At 42.7% G+C, this 17307-nt stretch overlaps 1 protein-coding gene across 1 annotated transcript in view; it reads left to right on the top strand.

Moving 5' to 3' along the window:
* Window positions 1-723, top strand: part of LOC138096809 (cytochrome P450 2B4-like) — a 41658-nt gene extending 40935 nt beyond the window's left edge. The window contains exon 11 of the mRNA XM_068993072.1: window positions 593-723. Within this exon, the coding sequence (XP_068849173.1) occupies window positions 593-723 (131 nt within the window). The remainder of the gene's footprint in view (window positions 1-592) is intronic.
* Window positions 724-17307: the final 16584 nt, after the last annotated feature.

Genomic DNA, 17307 nt, shown 5'->3' with positions numbered 1-17307 from the left:
TGCCTGCTGATGGGGGGGCAGGACCAGGGGGCTGGGAGGAGAGTCGAAGTGAACAGAAGAGTGTGGACACTCAGAAGCTTAGAGCAAAGGCAGTTTATCCACTGATTAGAAGTAGGTCACCGTTTGTACAGCCAAGTGCCCACCCCCTTCAGGACAGGCCAGAGGTTTCAGTTCCCCTGTACCTCACAGCCAGGGCACGCTGCCAGAGATTTCTCCAGTGTCTTCCCATTTTCTCATAAATTGGCTTAGTTGAGATTATAATTAACATATAGAGGCACACAACTTCCTAGATAGGAGAAGACTAGGGCCAGGAGGGACATAGGAGGGCATCTGTATCGGATAGGCTGAGAAGAGGCAGAACTGAAGTGGAACTTACAGACACACACCCCTGCAGGCACTGACATACACAGCCCCACTCCCCCCGCCCCAACACACACTGGTGCTGGTACTGAGGACAAGGATAGGATCACAAGTACTTTGCCTGCAAATCTATGTAAATGAGCGTGCACATATTTCAGGACTGTGGAGGTGGGGCAGCCACACGTTTTCCAGGGATCCCCCTCCATTGACACCCTCTCCCTTACACCTGCAGGAAAATGCCTCTGTCTGGGTGAGAGCTTGGTCTGCTCAGAGCTCTTCCTCTTCTTGACCTCTCTGCTGCAGAACTTCTCCTTGGGGTCTCCCAAGGCCCGGAAGACATCGACCTCATGCCGAGGGAGATAGGGGCAGTGCAACCACCCTCTGTGTTCCAGCTCAGCTTCCTGCTCTGCAGGGGAGGGGGAAGGCAAGAAGAGGCTCAGATCCCCTTGGAGTCCTTGCCTCCAGCCGCTCCCTCTGTCCAGAATTAACGTGTGCAGGCTCCTGACTCCTCCCTGCTCACTCTCTCCTGTGGAAAGTCCCTTCTGTGGGCTCCCCATCATCTCCAACCTGCTGTAGTCACCCTCATCCCCAGATGGCCTGCACTGTTAACTGAGGATATTTCAGGGTCAAGAACTATCTGCACTATCTTAGTGTCACCACCAAACCCCCCAGCACAGTTAGGAAAACTGAGGCCCAAAAGGAGGACAACAAGATTTAGAGCCAAGCTCACCCGGAACAGCAGCATCAGTACCAGATCTCCTGCCTCCCACCCTTGTCTCCATCTGCTCTGCACACCCCTGCCCTCCTCCTCCTACCTTGAATTGACATGGCTAGTTCAGCCCTCAACTTCTATGCTGTGTATCTTCCTCCTCTCTCTGATTTTATCCTCCGAAACCAGGGAGACCAAAATAAAGTTCTGGTCTTTCTGGCCAATGGCTATCTGTGCTCCCTTGCTCTCTCTCTCTTAGGTAAAATTCATGTATTGTAAAATTAATGTTTAACCACTTTAAACAGTTCCATGGCATTGAGTACAATCACTATGTTCAGCACCATCATCTTTTTCTTTTAAAACATTTTAATCACCCCAAAAGGAAACTTCATCCCCTTATCAAGTAACTCACCACTCTTCCTTCCCTCTAGCCACTGGTATGTTTCTTTGTCTATTCTGGAAGTTTCATATAAATGGAATCCTACTGCAGGTGTATTACAAAACATTCAGTTATAAAATACGTTGTAAGAGGACTTCTCTGATGGCACAGTGGATGAGAATCTGCCTGCCGACAGAGGGGACACGGGTTGGATGCCTGGTCTGGGAAACTTCTACATGCCTCGGTGCAACTAAGCCCGTGCATCACAGCTACTGAGCCTGTGTGCTACAACTGCTGAAGCTCAAGCGCCCAAAGCCTGTCCACAACAAGAGAAGCCACCACAGTGAGAAGCCCGGAAACTACAACTAGAGAGTAGCTCCAGCTCTCCGCAACTAGAGAAAGCTCACGTGCAGCAACAAAGACCCATCGAAGCCCCAAATAATTAATTAAGTTATAAAAAATACCTTATAAGGGATGCAGTAATTTGCAGTTCAAATCACAGTTTTTCATGTACAAAATACTTCATCATTTTGAAGGCATTATTAAAATAAGTTTATCTTTTCCAAATACATGTCAGCATATCATATATCTTAAAATGTCAAGCATTACTGCAAAGGTCCATCCAGTCAAAGCTATGGTTTTTCCAGTTGTCATGTGTGGATGTGAGAGTTGGACCATAAAGAAGGCTGAACACTTAAGAATTGATGCTTTTGAACTGTGGTGTTGGAGAAGACTCTTGAGAGTCCCTTGGACAGCAAGGAGATCCAACCAGTCAATCTTAAAGGAAATCAGTCCTGAATATTCATTGGAAGGACTGATGCTGAAGCTGAAGCTCTAATACTTGGGCCACCTGATGCAAAAAACAGCCAACTCATTGGAAAAGACCCTGATGCTGGGAAAGATTGAAGGCAGGAGGAGAAGGGGATGACAGAGGATGAGATAGTTGGATGGCATCACTAACTCGATGGACATGAGTTTGAGCAAACTCTGGGAGATGGTGAAGGACAGGGAATCCTGGCCTGCTACAGTCCATGGGTCACAAAGAGTCAAACCAGACTGACCAACTGAAAAATGAACAACGAACAACAAGCACTGCCTTGTAGATATCCAACTGCATTAAAAAATGACCAAATGCTTTACAATCTACAATCAGTTTGCTGATTATCAAAACATCATACTTTATAATCTATGTAATTTATGGTGTAATATTTAAAATCGTTCTAGTGTTTGTAAAATACTTTAAAGTTTACAAAATATCCATTCACCCCAGAAACACTTATTGAGCCTCTGGTGTGCCAAGCATGTTTTAGACACCTGGGGTCAAATGCTTCAAAGTAGTTAAGACCATTTCTGTGGTGGTCATGTCCTTCAAAAGCTATCCCATTTTGAATTATTTGATTTTTTAAAAGTATTTGTTTAAAACACATGAAAAGATGCTCAACATCACTCATTATTAGAGAAATGCAAATCAAAACCACAATGAGGTACCACTTCACACCAGTCAGAATGGCTGCGATCCAAAAATCTGCAAGCAATAAATGCTGGAGAGGGTGTGGAGAAAAGGGAACCCTCCTACACTGTTGGTGGGAATGCAAACTAGTACAGCCACTATGGAGAACAGTGTGGAGATTCCTTAAAAAATTGCAAATAGAACTGCCTTATGACCCAGCAATCCTACTGCTGGGCATACACACCAAGGAAACCAGAATTGAAAGAGACACATGTACCCCAATGTTCATCGCAGCACTGTTTATAATAGCCAGGACATGGAAACAACCTAGATGTCCATCAGCAGATGAATGGATAAGAAAGCTGTGGTACATATACACAATGGAGTATTACTCAGCCGTTAAAAAGAATACATTTGAATCAGTTCTGATGAGATGGATGAAACTGGAGCCGATGATACAGAGTCAAGTAAGCCAGAAAGAAAAACACCAATACAATATACTAACACATATATATGGAATTTAGAAAGATGGCAATGATGACCCTATATGCAAGACAGCAAAAAAGACACAGATGTGTACAGCGGACTTTTGGACTCAGAGGGAGAGGGAGAGGGTGGGATGATTTGGGAGAATGGCATTGAAACATGTATACTATCATGTAACAATCAAATCGCCAGTCCATGTGTGATGCAGGATACAGCATGCTGGGGGCTGGTGCACGGGGATGACCCAGAGAGATGTTATGCGGAGGGAGGTGGGAGGGGGGTTCATGTTTGGGAACGCGTGTACACCCGTGGTGGATTCATGTCAATGTATGGCAAAACCAATACAGTATTGTAAAGTAAAATAAAGTAAAAATAAAAAAAAATTTTTTTTAAGTATTTGTTTAATTTTAAAAATTTTTGGCCACCCTGCGAGGCAAGTGGGATATTTGTTTCCTGACCAGGAATTGAACCCATGCCCCCTTGCAGCGGAAGCGTAGAGTTTTATTTACTGGACTGCCAGGGAAGTCACAAATTATTTTATAAAGAACAAATCCTATATTAATAAACCAGTTATCACTGACAAACACACTGCTGTCTACACATTACTTTGTTATTTAGTGAGCTCAGTGCTTTACAATATGCAAGAGACTTTGCCTCTTATAAATAATTTGATTATTTAAAGGCATATAGCAATTTACATCTTTCCAATTATAAAGCATTTTACAGTTTTAAGAGCACTTGATGATTACAAAACAATTCAACTTGTATGGATCACTTCACAGTAAAAAAAATTTGCCTTTAGAAAACCTCTGTAATGTTTACAGAGTGTGCTGCAGTACACAGAACTTCTTGCCTTTTACAGAACATTTTGTACTTTTTAAAGTACTTCTAAACTTACAAAGCACTTTAACATTTACAAAGATTCTACTGTGTATATAGGATATAGCATGGATAAACACTGGGTGGTTTACAAAGTATTTCATAACAGATAACAATATTTCTGTCTACAAAATACCTTAGCAGAGTGCATTACTGCAAAGTGATTTTTCATTTTACAAAGTACTTATGTCAATAATTCTTCTGCATTGCTCACAAAGAAGTTGCCATTCACAAAGGGCTTCATTTCTGAAATGGAGTGGGACTCTCTGGTCATTCCCCACGATGTCCTCTGACTGCCTTTTGTCTCTGGAAAAAACCTTCACCAAAGAATAAGTTTAATCAGAAAGTGAGAAAATGTAGAAGCGAATAAAAGCAGTCAAACAGGACAAAACAATAATAGTTTAGTCATTCAGCAAAGTCAAGGACGTTTAGTTCCTACTCAAGGGCTATAGATAACATTCTAAGCCATATTCTGTGAACTGTCTTACAGATACTAAACCCCCCACCGCGTGGACGAAGTTAACTACACGATGACCAGACTTTGGCCATGACTTCAGCTGCCATGATTCCAAGAACAGACCTCAAGAAAATGGGAACAAACTGACCCTGGAACTGAAGATTAATTGTACTTGAAAGAGTCGAGATGATGCTGGTCCGATCACTGATGACCAATTTCAAGATGACTATCAGAAGACTTCTCTGGTGGCACAGTAGGTAAGAATCCACCTGCCAGTGCTGAAGATTCCACATGCTGTGGAGCAAGCAAGCCTGTGCGCCACAACTACTGAGCCCATGTGCCTAGATCCTGTGTTCCAGATTAAGAGAAGCCACTAGTGAGGGGCCCGCCCACCACAAGGAAGAGTAGCACCCACTCGTTGCAACTAGAGAAAGCCCGTGCAAAGCAACGGAAACCCACACAACCAAAAATAAATAAATAAATGTAGTGTTTAAAAAAAACTAAAAAAAAAAGACGGTCAGAGCTGACTGTGTTTGTCTGCATGCAGCCCCCTCTCTTAATCTATATAAGCTCTTGCCTGCAGATTGTTGAGGGGGAGGGGGACAGGAGTTTAGCCTCCCCCTACTCCCAGTTGCCAGCATGCAAAATAAAGCTAACTTTCCTTTCAACCAACTTTACTTCTTTATTGGCTTTTGAGCAGCATGCAGCCAGACCCCACTTTCAGTTACATTTCTACCTACAGACACGTGAAAACAGAACAGTAACTTGATGATAAATAGGACTTCCCTTTCGCTCAAATGGTAAAGAATCTGCCTACAATGCAGGAAACCAGGGTTCGATTCCTGGGTCAGGAAGATCCTCTGGAGAAGGGAATGGCAATCCACTCCAGTATTCTTGCCTGGAGAATCCCATAGATAAAAGAAGCCTGGCAAGCTACAGTCTGTGCCATCGCAAAGAGATGGATATGACTGAGCGACTCACACACACAACTTGATGACAGCACAAATTTCCAAAACACTTAAACAGGCATCGTGCTGAGGCTGGGATTAGGCAAGCAACCAGGAAGATGTCCCTGCCCCATTGGAACTGACACCAACTTGAGGAGAAAAGAAATAAACAAGATCCTGGCAGCCAGTGATGAGAGCTATGATAGAAGCCCAAATGGCTAGGACAGGAAGTAAATAGGTGGGAGAAGTTCATTTGCAGCAAAGCTTCTCAGTGACCGAGAGCTGAAAAACTCCTTTCCCAAGCAACTGGCCACATATAACCTTTCTGCTGACACAGTCATCATGCTTGGCTCTTAAAATAACTTTGGGAGGTGAGCAGGTATCATAAACTAGTCTTGACTCGGAGAGATGTTATCCAGCCCATTTCAGACATTAGAAGACTGAGAACTAAGACATAAGGTGGACATCTAATGTCTTAAAGAAGACCAATTTGGAGCTTTGGATTCAGGTTCCTTACCAAAATGAGCTAGAATTAAACACCCAAGGAATGTCCGTGTAGGACTTTTATTTCCATGACACTTAATGTGCTCACTAAGTAGTGGGTATTTGGGACATGACTTTTGGTCCATTTAATTAGCCTGTGGCATAGAAATGAGTCAACTTTATTTATTTATTTATTTTGGCTGTGCCACCTGGCATGCAGGATCTTAGTTCCCTAGCTAGGAATCAAGTGGAGGTGTGGAGTCTTAACAAGTGGACCACTAGGGAAGAACCAGAATGACTCTTTACTACAAACGTTCCAACTCACTAGCTTTTCTAAGGGCTTCTTAGAAGGCTGCTCCTTGTCACTGAGGTTTTCTGAGACTTACCTCATCCAGAGAAGTGAAACCAATCACCTCAGACTGGGAACCTGGCCAAAATCCAGTGTGGGACTTGAACCCCCATGGCAGGGACTCAAACCTGGCCAAAACCTGGTCTTCCATGCATTTGATTTCAGGACTTAATGAAACTCAGGTTCTTTGTACCTCAGCTCAGAAGGAATTCAGCTAGAAGCAAGGTGATGGGCAAGAAGTAGATTTACTAATATAGGACACCTGTAAGAGATGCAAGCAGGCAGGTGAGGGGGCTCTACCCCAAAGATTAAGTCGGCTACAATTTAAAGTCAAAGGAAAGTGGGAAGGGGAAAGGACTGCCTTCTTTGAATTGACATCAGGCTTACACCACTAGCTCCTTCTTCATGTTGGGCAGGAGAGTGTCTGACCCTCCAAGGTCAAACTAGGATTATCATAGCAATTATTCAAATCAGTAGAAGGCTGGTGATATTTTTCTTTCACCTAATGGCCTGGGACATAGCTCATGCTTTTATTTATGGCTTTATAGTTAAGCAAGCCTGCTTCGTGCCACAACATTCTGATAGCTTTCTAGTGTGTGTGCGTGTGCTTTGCACTTAGTCGTGTCCAACTCTTTGCAACCCCATGGACTGTATCCCTCCAAGCTCCTCTGTCCATGGAATTTTCCAGGCAAGAATACTGGAGCAGGTCGCCATTTCCTACTCCAGGGGATCTTCCCAACCCAAGGATTGAAACTGCATCTTTTGGGTCTGCATTTTTGTGTCTGCACTAGCAGGCAGATTCTTTACCCTGTGCCACTTGGGAAGCTTTCTTGAGGCTATCATTAACTTAAAGTGGTCTCCCAGAATTTCCTAGGATTGACTGGTTTGATCTCTTTGCTGTCCAAGGGACTCTCGAGAGTCCTCCAACAGCATCAGTTCAGTTCAGTTGCTCAGTTGTGTCTGACTCTTTGTGACCCCATGAATTGCAGCACGCCAGGCCTCCCTGTCCATCAGCAACTCCCGGAGTTGACTCAAACTCATGTCCATCAAGTCGTTGATGCCATCTAGCCATCTCATCCTCTGTCGTCCCCTTCTCCTCCTGCCCCCAATCCCTCCCAGCATCAGAGTCTTTTCCAATGAGTCAACACTTCGCATGAGGTGGCCAAAGTACTGGAGTTTCTGCTTTAGCATCAGTCCTTCCAAAGAACACCCAGGACTGATCTCTTTTAGGATGGACTGGTTGGGTCTCCTTGCAGTCCAAGGGACTCTCAAGAGTCTTCTCCAACACCACAGGTCAAAAGCATCAATTCTTCAAAGCTCAGCTTTCTTCACAGTCCAACTCTCACATCCATACATGACCACTGGAAAAACCGTAGCCTTGACTAGATGGACCTTTGTTGGCAAAGTAATGTCTCTGCTTTTTAATATGCTATTTAGGTTAGTCATAATTTTCCTTTCAATGAATAGGCGTCTTTTAATTTCATGGCTGCAGTCACCATCTGCAGTGATTTTGGAGCCCAAAAAAATACAGTCTGACACTGTTTCCACTGTCTCCTCATCTATTTCCCATGAAGTGATGGGACCAGATACCATGATCTTCGTTTTCTGAATGTTGAACTTTAAGCCAACTTTTTCACTCTCCTCTTTTACTTTCATCAACAGACTTTTTAGCTCCTCTTCACTTTCTGCCATAAGGGTGGTGTCATCTGCATATCTGAGGTTATTGATATTTCTCCCGGCAATCTTGATTCCAGCTTGTGCTTCTTCCAGCCCAGTGTTTCTCATGATGTACTCTGCATATGAGTTAAATAGATGAAAACAACAGAATGGGAAAGACTATAGATCTGTTGAAGAAAATTTGAGATACCAAGGGAACATTTCATGCAAAGACGGGCTCAATAAAGGACAGAAATGGTATGGACCTAAGAGAAGCAAAAGATATTAAGAAGAGGTGGCAAGAATACACAGAAGAACTGTACAAAAAAGATCTTCACGACCAAGATAATCACGATGGTATCATCACTCACCTAGAGCCAGACATCCTGGAATGTGAAGTCAAGTGGGCCTTAGAAAGCATCACTACGAACAAAGCTAGTGGAGGTGATGGAATTCCAGTGGAGCTGTTTCAAACCCTGGAAGATGATGCTGTGAAAGATGATGCACTCAATATGCCAGCAAATTTGGAAAACTCAGCAGTGGCCACAGGACTGGAAAAGGTCAGTTTTCATTCCAATCCCAAAGAAAGGCAATGCCAAAGAATGCTCAAACTACTGCACAATTACACTCATCTCACATGCTAGCAAAGTAATACTCAAAATTCTCCAAGCCAGGCTTCAGCAATACGTGAACTGTGAACTTCCAGATGTTCAAGCTGGTTTTAGGAAAGGCAGAGGAACCAGAGATCAAATTGCCAACATCCGCTGGATCATGGAAAAAGCAAGAGAGTTCCAGAAAAACATCTATTTCTGCTTTATTGACTATGCCAAAGCCTTTGACTGTGTGGATCACAATAAACTGTGGAAAATTCTGAAACAGATGGGAATACCAGACCACCTGACCTGCCTCTTGAGAAACCTATATGCAGGTCAGGAAACAACAGTTAGAACTGGACATGGAACAACAGACTGGCTCCCAATAGGAAAAGGAGTACATCAAGGCTGTCCATTAGCAAACTAATGGAGTAGCAAACTACTCCCGGGGGCTGAGGGATGCATGCCTTTCCTTCGTTAGTTTTCCCATACGGTGATAAGTAACTATTTATGACACTCTTCCTTTTTATGAACCATATGGTAAAAGTGATTATTTACAACCCTCTCTTTGATATGGATCGCCTTATGTTTTCCTTGATAATTTGTAAGTCTGGACTTTTGATTTTTATCTTTGCTGAAAATAGCTACCTTGTAAGACAGTATACATACTCACACGATGTTGAATAAAACACCTTTGCTCCATCAGAGCTCGGGTCCTCGTGTCTTTCTTTCTTTCCTTGTCTCTCTCTCTCTCTCTCTCTCTCTCTCTCTCTCTCTCTCTCTCTCTCTCTCTCTCTCTCTCTCTTTCTCTCAGGCTAATTCTCTGGAGCGCAGAAACCCTTCGTGCTCACTGTCCTTCCTGGGCTTCTAAGACCCTCTCAAGAAAGCGCCCTTTGCCTTCACCCACTCGAGAGGGCGCCAGGTGCCTTTGTGAGCGACAAAAGCCCTGTATCAAGGACTTTTTTGGGTTTCTACGTAAACCAAGGAATATCAGCCTCTCTGTCTCTCTCTCTTTTACTTTCTTATCGTCGACTCCAGACCACCAGGTTCCGGTCCGTTAAAGGATCTCAACAAGTGGCACCCAGAACAGGGGCTTGGTACACGTGGCAGATTGGGACAGAGTGACCCCAAGGGCCTATTGAGGCCGGTAAGTACTAAGACATGGGTAAAATGGCTGGAAAGCCCCATCACTTTTCTACTTTACTTCATCACTTATTTAAAGTTCAGGGACCTAATGAAATGTATGCTGATTTTTTAGCTAGATTAGAAACTGCTATTTCCCATACTGTAATTGGAGAAGAAGCCAAAAGGCAACTAGAGAAATTACTTGCTTATGAAAATGCAAATCAGGAATGTCAAAAGGCTATAGCTCCATTTCGTGACACAGGGACTATTATTGATTATTTGAAGGCTTGTCGCAATCTAGGATCAGAAACTCAAAAGATGCAGATGCTAGCTGAAACAATGGTTGCTGCCTTAAGAAAGGGAAATGAAGGATGCTTTGAAAGCTAATAAAAAACCTCCAAAAATCTGCCCTCACTGCCATAGAGGAATGCATTGGGCCAAAGATTGTAAATCTAAATTTGACATTGAAAGGAAACCTATTCCGGGAAACTCCAAGCAGGGGACCCCCCAGGTCCCCTTCAACAAAATCCAGGGGCAAATTCCATCTTTTACCTCAAACCCTCAACAGCTGGCCGCACTGCAGTCGATATGCCAGGCCTAAATGCCTTTCTCCTTTACCCCCAGGCAGTCCCCTCTAGAATACTTACTGAACTTTTTGGATCCCTGCCCCCACAAACCTTCAGTCTTTTACTTGGCTGATCTAGTTGGACTTCCAAAGGAATTACTGTTCACCCTGGAGTAATTGATTCAGATTATAAAGAAGAAATTAAATTATGATGTCATCTCAGATTTTATGACAAATCAAAAGGTGGGGATAAAATTGCTCAATTACTTCTTTTACCTTACATTTCTATTAACTCCTCTAATGATGTACGGACGGGCGGATTCAGCAGTACAGATCAAAAACCGTCCTTTTGGACATGATTAGTATCCGAATTTGCCCGACCAACTATAAATATCAAAATTAATGGTAAAAGATTTTCTGGTCTCCTCGACACTGGATCTGATATTACTATTATTTCCAAACATTTATGGCCCAAATCCTGGCCTGTACAAAAAGTTTCTTGCCGAATTGCAGGGATTTCTCAAACCAAAGTACAAGAGGTTTATCAGAGTACTCAAATTTATCCATGTGAGGGACCAGAAGGCCAACCTGCAAAATTAAAACCTTATGTGATAGATGCACCCCTTAATCTAATAAGAAGGGATTTACTTATGCAATGGCAAACTCAGATATACATTCCACATTTTTCCCAGGGGCCACTGCTCATTTAACAAACAATACAATGATTAAAATAACTTGGAAGAATGACGAGCCTATTTGGACAGAGCAGTGGCCCCTCACGAAAGAGAAATTATAGACTGCTAAGGAACTTATAGATACACAACTAGAATTAAAGCATATTGAGGAATCTTGTTCCCCTTGGAACTCTCCTATTTTTGTTATAAAAAAGAAATCTAACAAATGACGTCTCCTAACATACCTTGGAAAAGGCAATGGCACCCCACTCCAGTACTCTTGCCTGGAAAATCCCATGGACAGAGGAGCCTGGTCGGCTGCAGTCCATGGGGTAGCTAAGAGTCAGGCATGACTGAGGGACTTCACTTTCGCTCCAGTGTTCTTGCCTGGAGAATCCCGGGGACAGAGGAGCCTAGTGGGCTGCCGTCTATGGGGTTGCACAGAGTCGGACACAACTGAACCCACTTAGCAGCAGCGGCAGCAGCAACAGACCTTAGAAAAGCTAATGCATCTATGAAACCTATGGGTGCATTACAACCAGGGATCCCATCACCTACCACTATTCCTCAAAGTTGGCATATTATTATTATTGATTTACAAGATTGCTTTTTAAATATACCTTTACACCCTTTAGACCGAGAGAGATTCGCTTTCTCTCTCCCTTACCCTAATCATATCGGACCTCGTAAACGGTACCAATGGACTGTACTGCCACAGGGGATGATGAATTCTCCCACCATGTGTCAGTACTACGTAGCCAAAGCCCTTGAGCCTGTGAGAAAGCAGTTTTCTAACTTTCTTGTTATTCACTTTATGGATGATATATTGTTTCCGGCTCCATCTATCTTAGAAACTCAACACATGTTGATATAGCTCAACTATGCTTTAAAAAATCTGGATTGATCATTGCCCCTAAAAATTTCAAACCTCTACACCTTACCATTACTTGGGGTTTGTTATTAATAGACAACATATTACTCCTCAACTAACTCAGATCTGTACTGACAAATAATCAACCTTAAATGATTTTTAAAAGCTCTTAGGTGATATAAATTGGATTAGACCTTTAGACATTGCTAATTATCAACTGAATAACTTATTTAATACTTTAAAAGGAGATTCTGATTTCAATAGCCCTTGTTCACTTTCTCGAGAGGCATGAGAAGAACTCTATTTGGTGCAAAATAAATTATAAAAACAATTTCTTCTGTGCATCAAACTGGGTTTACCTCTAGAATTATTTATACTCCCCTCTCTTCATTCTCCCACAGGACTTCTTGCCCAACAAGAACACCCAGTATAATGGATCTATACCCGTTTTAAAGAAATAAAGTCACTTATATCTTACCTTAATTGCTCTAATCATTATCATTGGAAGAAATAGGACTAAAACTCTAATTGCCTCTGATCCTCATAAAATTGTAATACCTATCAATAAATCTCAATTTGAGAACACATTACAAATTTCTATCAATTTCCAAATAGCTTTTCTGAAATATTTTGGAGAAATTTCATTTCATTATCCTTCTGGTAAGCTATAGAATTTCTTTAAAAATACTGAATTTATTATTTCTCACATTATCAGCTCACAGCCTATTCCACAGGCTGAGGTTTTTATATAGATGGGACTAAAAAAGCCAAAGCTTCATTCTGGTCTCTTAAGGAATATAAAGTCATTTATACTATATTTCATTCTGCTCAACAAAATGAATTATATGCTCTTATTCAAGTCATTTGCCTACATCCTTACTCCATTAATATTGTCTCTGACTCTATATTTACTCAGGCCATGCCCTGGGGTAGGCGGAGGAGGGATCAAACCTGTGCAGGGGAAGGTCAGAGCCTTAACCACTTTTGTGTTAAAAATATATAGAAACCTCCACCATTATTCAACAACTTTTTCGAACTACAATCTGTTGTTAGAAACCGCAATTCTCCCATGTATATTACACATATTCAAACACGTTCTTGTCTTCCTGGCCCCATGACTCACGGTAAAGAGCAAGCTGATAAACTGGTTTGCTTTGCGACTCCAGAGGAACAGCATCCTCTGTTGCATAACAATGCTGGCTCCCCACCCCAGCTATGGAAAATCCCACACCGCCAGGCTAAAGAAATTATTAGTAATTGCTCTACTTGCAGACCCCTACATCTTCGACCCATCGCACAAGGTATTAATCCTTGCGGTTTGCAACCTAATGAACTATGGCAAATGGATGTAACTCATTGCCCTGAACTTTCTCCATCTTCTTTCTTGCATGTCTGTATCGACACTAATTCTTTTTTTATTTGGGCCACACCTTTTCGCGGTGAGGCTACACAACACGTTATAACTCATTAGCTTGTTTGGCTGTAATGGGAATTCCTAGTTCTATAAAAACAGACAATGGCCCTGCCTATATTTCTAGACTTCCCTGGTGGCGCAGAGGCTAAAACATCTGCCTCCAATACGGGAGACCTGGGTTCGATCCCTGGGTCGGGAAGATCCCCTGGAGAAGGAAATGGCAACCCACTCCAGTATTCTTGCCTGGAGAATCCCATGGACTGAGGAGCCTGGTGGGTTGCAGTCCACGGGGTCACAAAGAGTCAGACACGACTGAGTGACTTGACTTTATTTTACTTTATATTTCTAGACACTTTAAACAATTTTTACAATCTTTTTCTATTAAACATATTACTGGTATTCCTTATAATCCACAGGCACAAGGCATAGTTGAACGAGCATATCACACACTAAAGTTGCTAATAATAATAATAAAGAGGGGATACACAGGGACACTACTGTCTTCCTTATCTAAAGTAGACTTTACTAGATTCCAACATAAGGTAGTTTCTAAACCTATAACTATTGTTAATACAGCTTTATTTGTTTTAAATTTTTTAAACTTACCACAACACTTCTCTTCCTCTGCCCATTTGGTACCAAGACAGGTTAACGAAACATTGGAAATCGGGGAAACTAATCTTACGGGGAAAGGGGTATGCTTGTATTTCCCCAGGTGGATCCAACAAACTCACATGGCTTCCTCTTAGGAAGAATTGACCCAAGGGGGCCCCCAGCCTTCAAAATGGAGACAGGACAACAAGGACCCCAGGAGGAAGAAATTCCAATATGGGCCATGTCGGCTCTAAAGATCTCCAGGAAGCACAGCCCTCGGTGGCATCAACCTTATGATCTCCCCACTTGGGGACAAATAAAAACCCTTACTAATCGAGCTGAAAATTTGGTCTCTTAACAGGGAATGCCTTGGAGTCCTGAATACATTCCCCTGGCAATGCTCAGTCTCCTGACCTGTACCTCCCCCCGCTTGAGCTGGATCAACTAATCAAACTTAACTGGGCTTACTTACCCAACCTCCCTTTATTGCAGGTCATAAAATGGATGGAGAAAGGACTGATCCTGTCAACCAATGACTCCACCCATATGCCCCCTCCCTGGAACGTGAAGGAGCCATCACATCCTGGGGAGGAGGGGAAACTAATTAACATTTCTTTAGGCTATAAAGAAGTAGACTTCCCAGGTGGCTCAGATGGTAAAAACATCTGCTTACAGTGCAGGAGACCTGGGTTCGATCCCTGGGTTTGAAGATCCACTGGAGAAGGAAATGGCAACCCACTCCAGTATTCTTGCCTGGAAAATCCCGTGGACAGAGGAGCCAGGCAGGCTACAGTACACGGGGTCGCAAAGAGTCAGACACGACTAAGCGACTTCACTTCACTTCTCTTCGCTTTAGCTTTAAAGTCCTTCCATTGTGCCTGGGCCTAGGGAAATTATGCATAAACGTTAGCCAACAAATTTGGGCTTTCACCCTATTTACTGCCCTTTCTTTGTCTGTGAACCATGTTTATACTACTGAGACTTTAGGGAAAGCGTTAGGGAAAGAACAGAGATCGTTATGCAAAGCGTTCACTTTTAAGAAGTTTACATATACTCCTGTCCATTGGGACAAATGTCAAGCCAAATTAGGAAAATTAATGTTTGTGGCTAATCACATAATTGTTGATTGGGGACCCCATGGTATGTGGTTATCTGTTGGTAGGAATATATGTAATCGTGATAAAACAAAAAATGTCAAGAAAATATTAAGCACCAAATACATATTCATGGTAACTTCTTGGGTACAAGGTAGGGGGACAAGCTAGGGGAGGGGTGTGGCAATAGGCGCGACAGTATTGGTAAAGCTGTGGTTAAATTGGATAGGGAGTTCAGTGGATTTGTTTTACTCTACAGTCATCCACCAATATCTGAGGTTACCACACTTAGTAATTCAACCAAACACAGAAAATACACTCCCCCTTGCAAAAGACTTCAAGAACGTTCTAAAAAGCCAGATTTGAATTAGCCATGTGCCTGGAGAAGGCAATGGCACCCCACTCCAGTACTCTTGCCTGGCAAATCCCACAGACGGAGGAACCTGGTGGGCTGCAGTCCATGGGGTCGCTAACAGTTGGACACGACCGAGTGACTTCCCTTTCACTTTTCACTTTCATGCATTGGAGAAGGAGGTGGCGACCCACTCAGGGGCGCCTGGTGGGCTGCTGTCTATGGGGTCACACAGAGTCGGACACGACTGAAGTGACTTAGCAGCAACTGCTCAGAAGATGTTAACAGCACGATGTGTGACTATGTTACGCAAGTGACATGGAAGGTCACTGACACTACGATGGGACATTACCATGATGCCGGGGTCCAGCCCCGGTGGATCCAGGGTGATTCGAAGGTGGGGACAGAGTCGGCGTCCTAGGAAAAATCTTAATTACAGATATATAGAGAGATTAGAAACGGATAGTGTAGTAGGAAAATTAGCGGAGAAAAAGAGGCTGAATAACTTGGTTTAAGTGGAATAGCGTCCATGCTCCAGATGGGAATTCAGCCAGAAAAAGGGGGAACAAAAAAGAAACGACATGGGGGAATCAGTCTTTCCAGAAACTGATCTGATTTCTTTATTTTTCAGGTTTGCTTATATACCTTTTTGTTATACATAGGGATGAATACAGAGTCACTCGGGGGTCAGCAGACCTGACCCTTGTCACAATCAGGTGCTTCATATAAAATTATACAAAGGTCTTATGGGTTTGACATCATCTTCTGGCCATGAGACCTGCTGACATTTTACGGCCCTTTCTGATACCGGTCAGTTAACCAGAAAACTTATTTTTCTAGGGGTGATTATTTCTTAAATCAGGCACCACCCTCCAAATAAAGTTGCATTCCTGTAGGGTGAGGGTGTAGTGAGTTACAACTAGGAAAGGAATTTACTTAGCCTAAGGTTTAACATGATTAATCTTAAAGGTTAATACTTATTTTTCCTATATGCTAGTTATATTCATTATAAGGGCAAGGAATATGGGGATTTAGCAGCAAATATTGGCTCAACAAATGTAAACCCTTGACCAACGTTCCCCTTGAGATCTATTTAGTCTTAAGATAGTGATAAAGTTACATTTTTACATAGCAAGTACACAGTGATTTATAACAAAGTACAGTGATCTATAGCAAAAGAGAAAATTCATTAACTCAAAAAGTCTAGTATTGCCAACATCAAAAACTACTATATTTCCTTTTCTATATTCCAAATACATTGATTAATATATTCCCAGGTGCCTAAGGATATGGAGGCCTGGCGGCAATCACTGACTCAACAATGAGAAAAGCCCTATGCTAATACTCCAAACTCTCTGTGCTGTTTATGGTTGAGAGGTTGTCACGCAAGCTAGTCTGTCAGCAGAGAGGTTTGACCTGAGACACCCTTGTCACACCCAGGGCAGGGAATTAGCAGTAATTATTGGCAGGACAAATGAAAAAACCCTTCACCAATATAATTTCTAATCAACCCACTATACTATACTAATAATTTTCTAACTTCTCAAAAGAGTCTGTATTTAGAAAGTTTTAAAGCATCTCGTGCCTCTCAAGGTTGGGAGGCTGTAAACAATCACATGTAGCCTGACGAACCTGATCAGGGAGGCTAGAGGACCTTCAGAGGAATTTCTAAGTGGAAACACTCTTGTCACACCCAGGAATTTGTATTAACTGGAGCTGCAAGTTAACTCCTTCTCCGAGAGAAATGGTTATGGGGGAGAGTCCCCCGTAAAGTCAAAGGTGTAGGTGAGAGCATGAAACAGACTCTGGTTTTGGGGTTGGATGCTCGAGAACAGGGGGTTTCCTGAGGCTCGATCGCGCCTTTGCGTAT

The sequence above is a fragment of the Capricornis sumatraensis genome, chromosome 20 (assembly GCF_032405125.1).
Source record: "Capricornis sumatraensis isolate serow.1 chromosome 20, serow.2, whole genome shotgun sequence".
Lineage (NCBI taxonomy): Eukaryota > Metazoa > Chordata > Mammalia > Artiodactyla > Bovidae > Capricornis > Capricornis sumatraensis.
The sequence above is the reverse complement of the archived record's forward strand: the minus strand, read 5'-3'. Positions and strand labels throughout refer to the sequence as shown.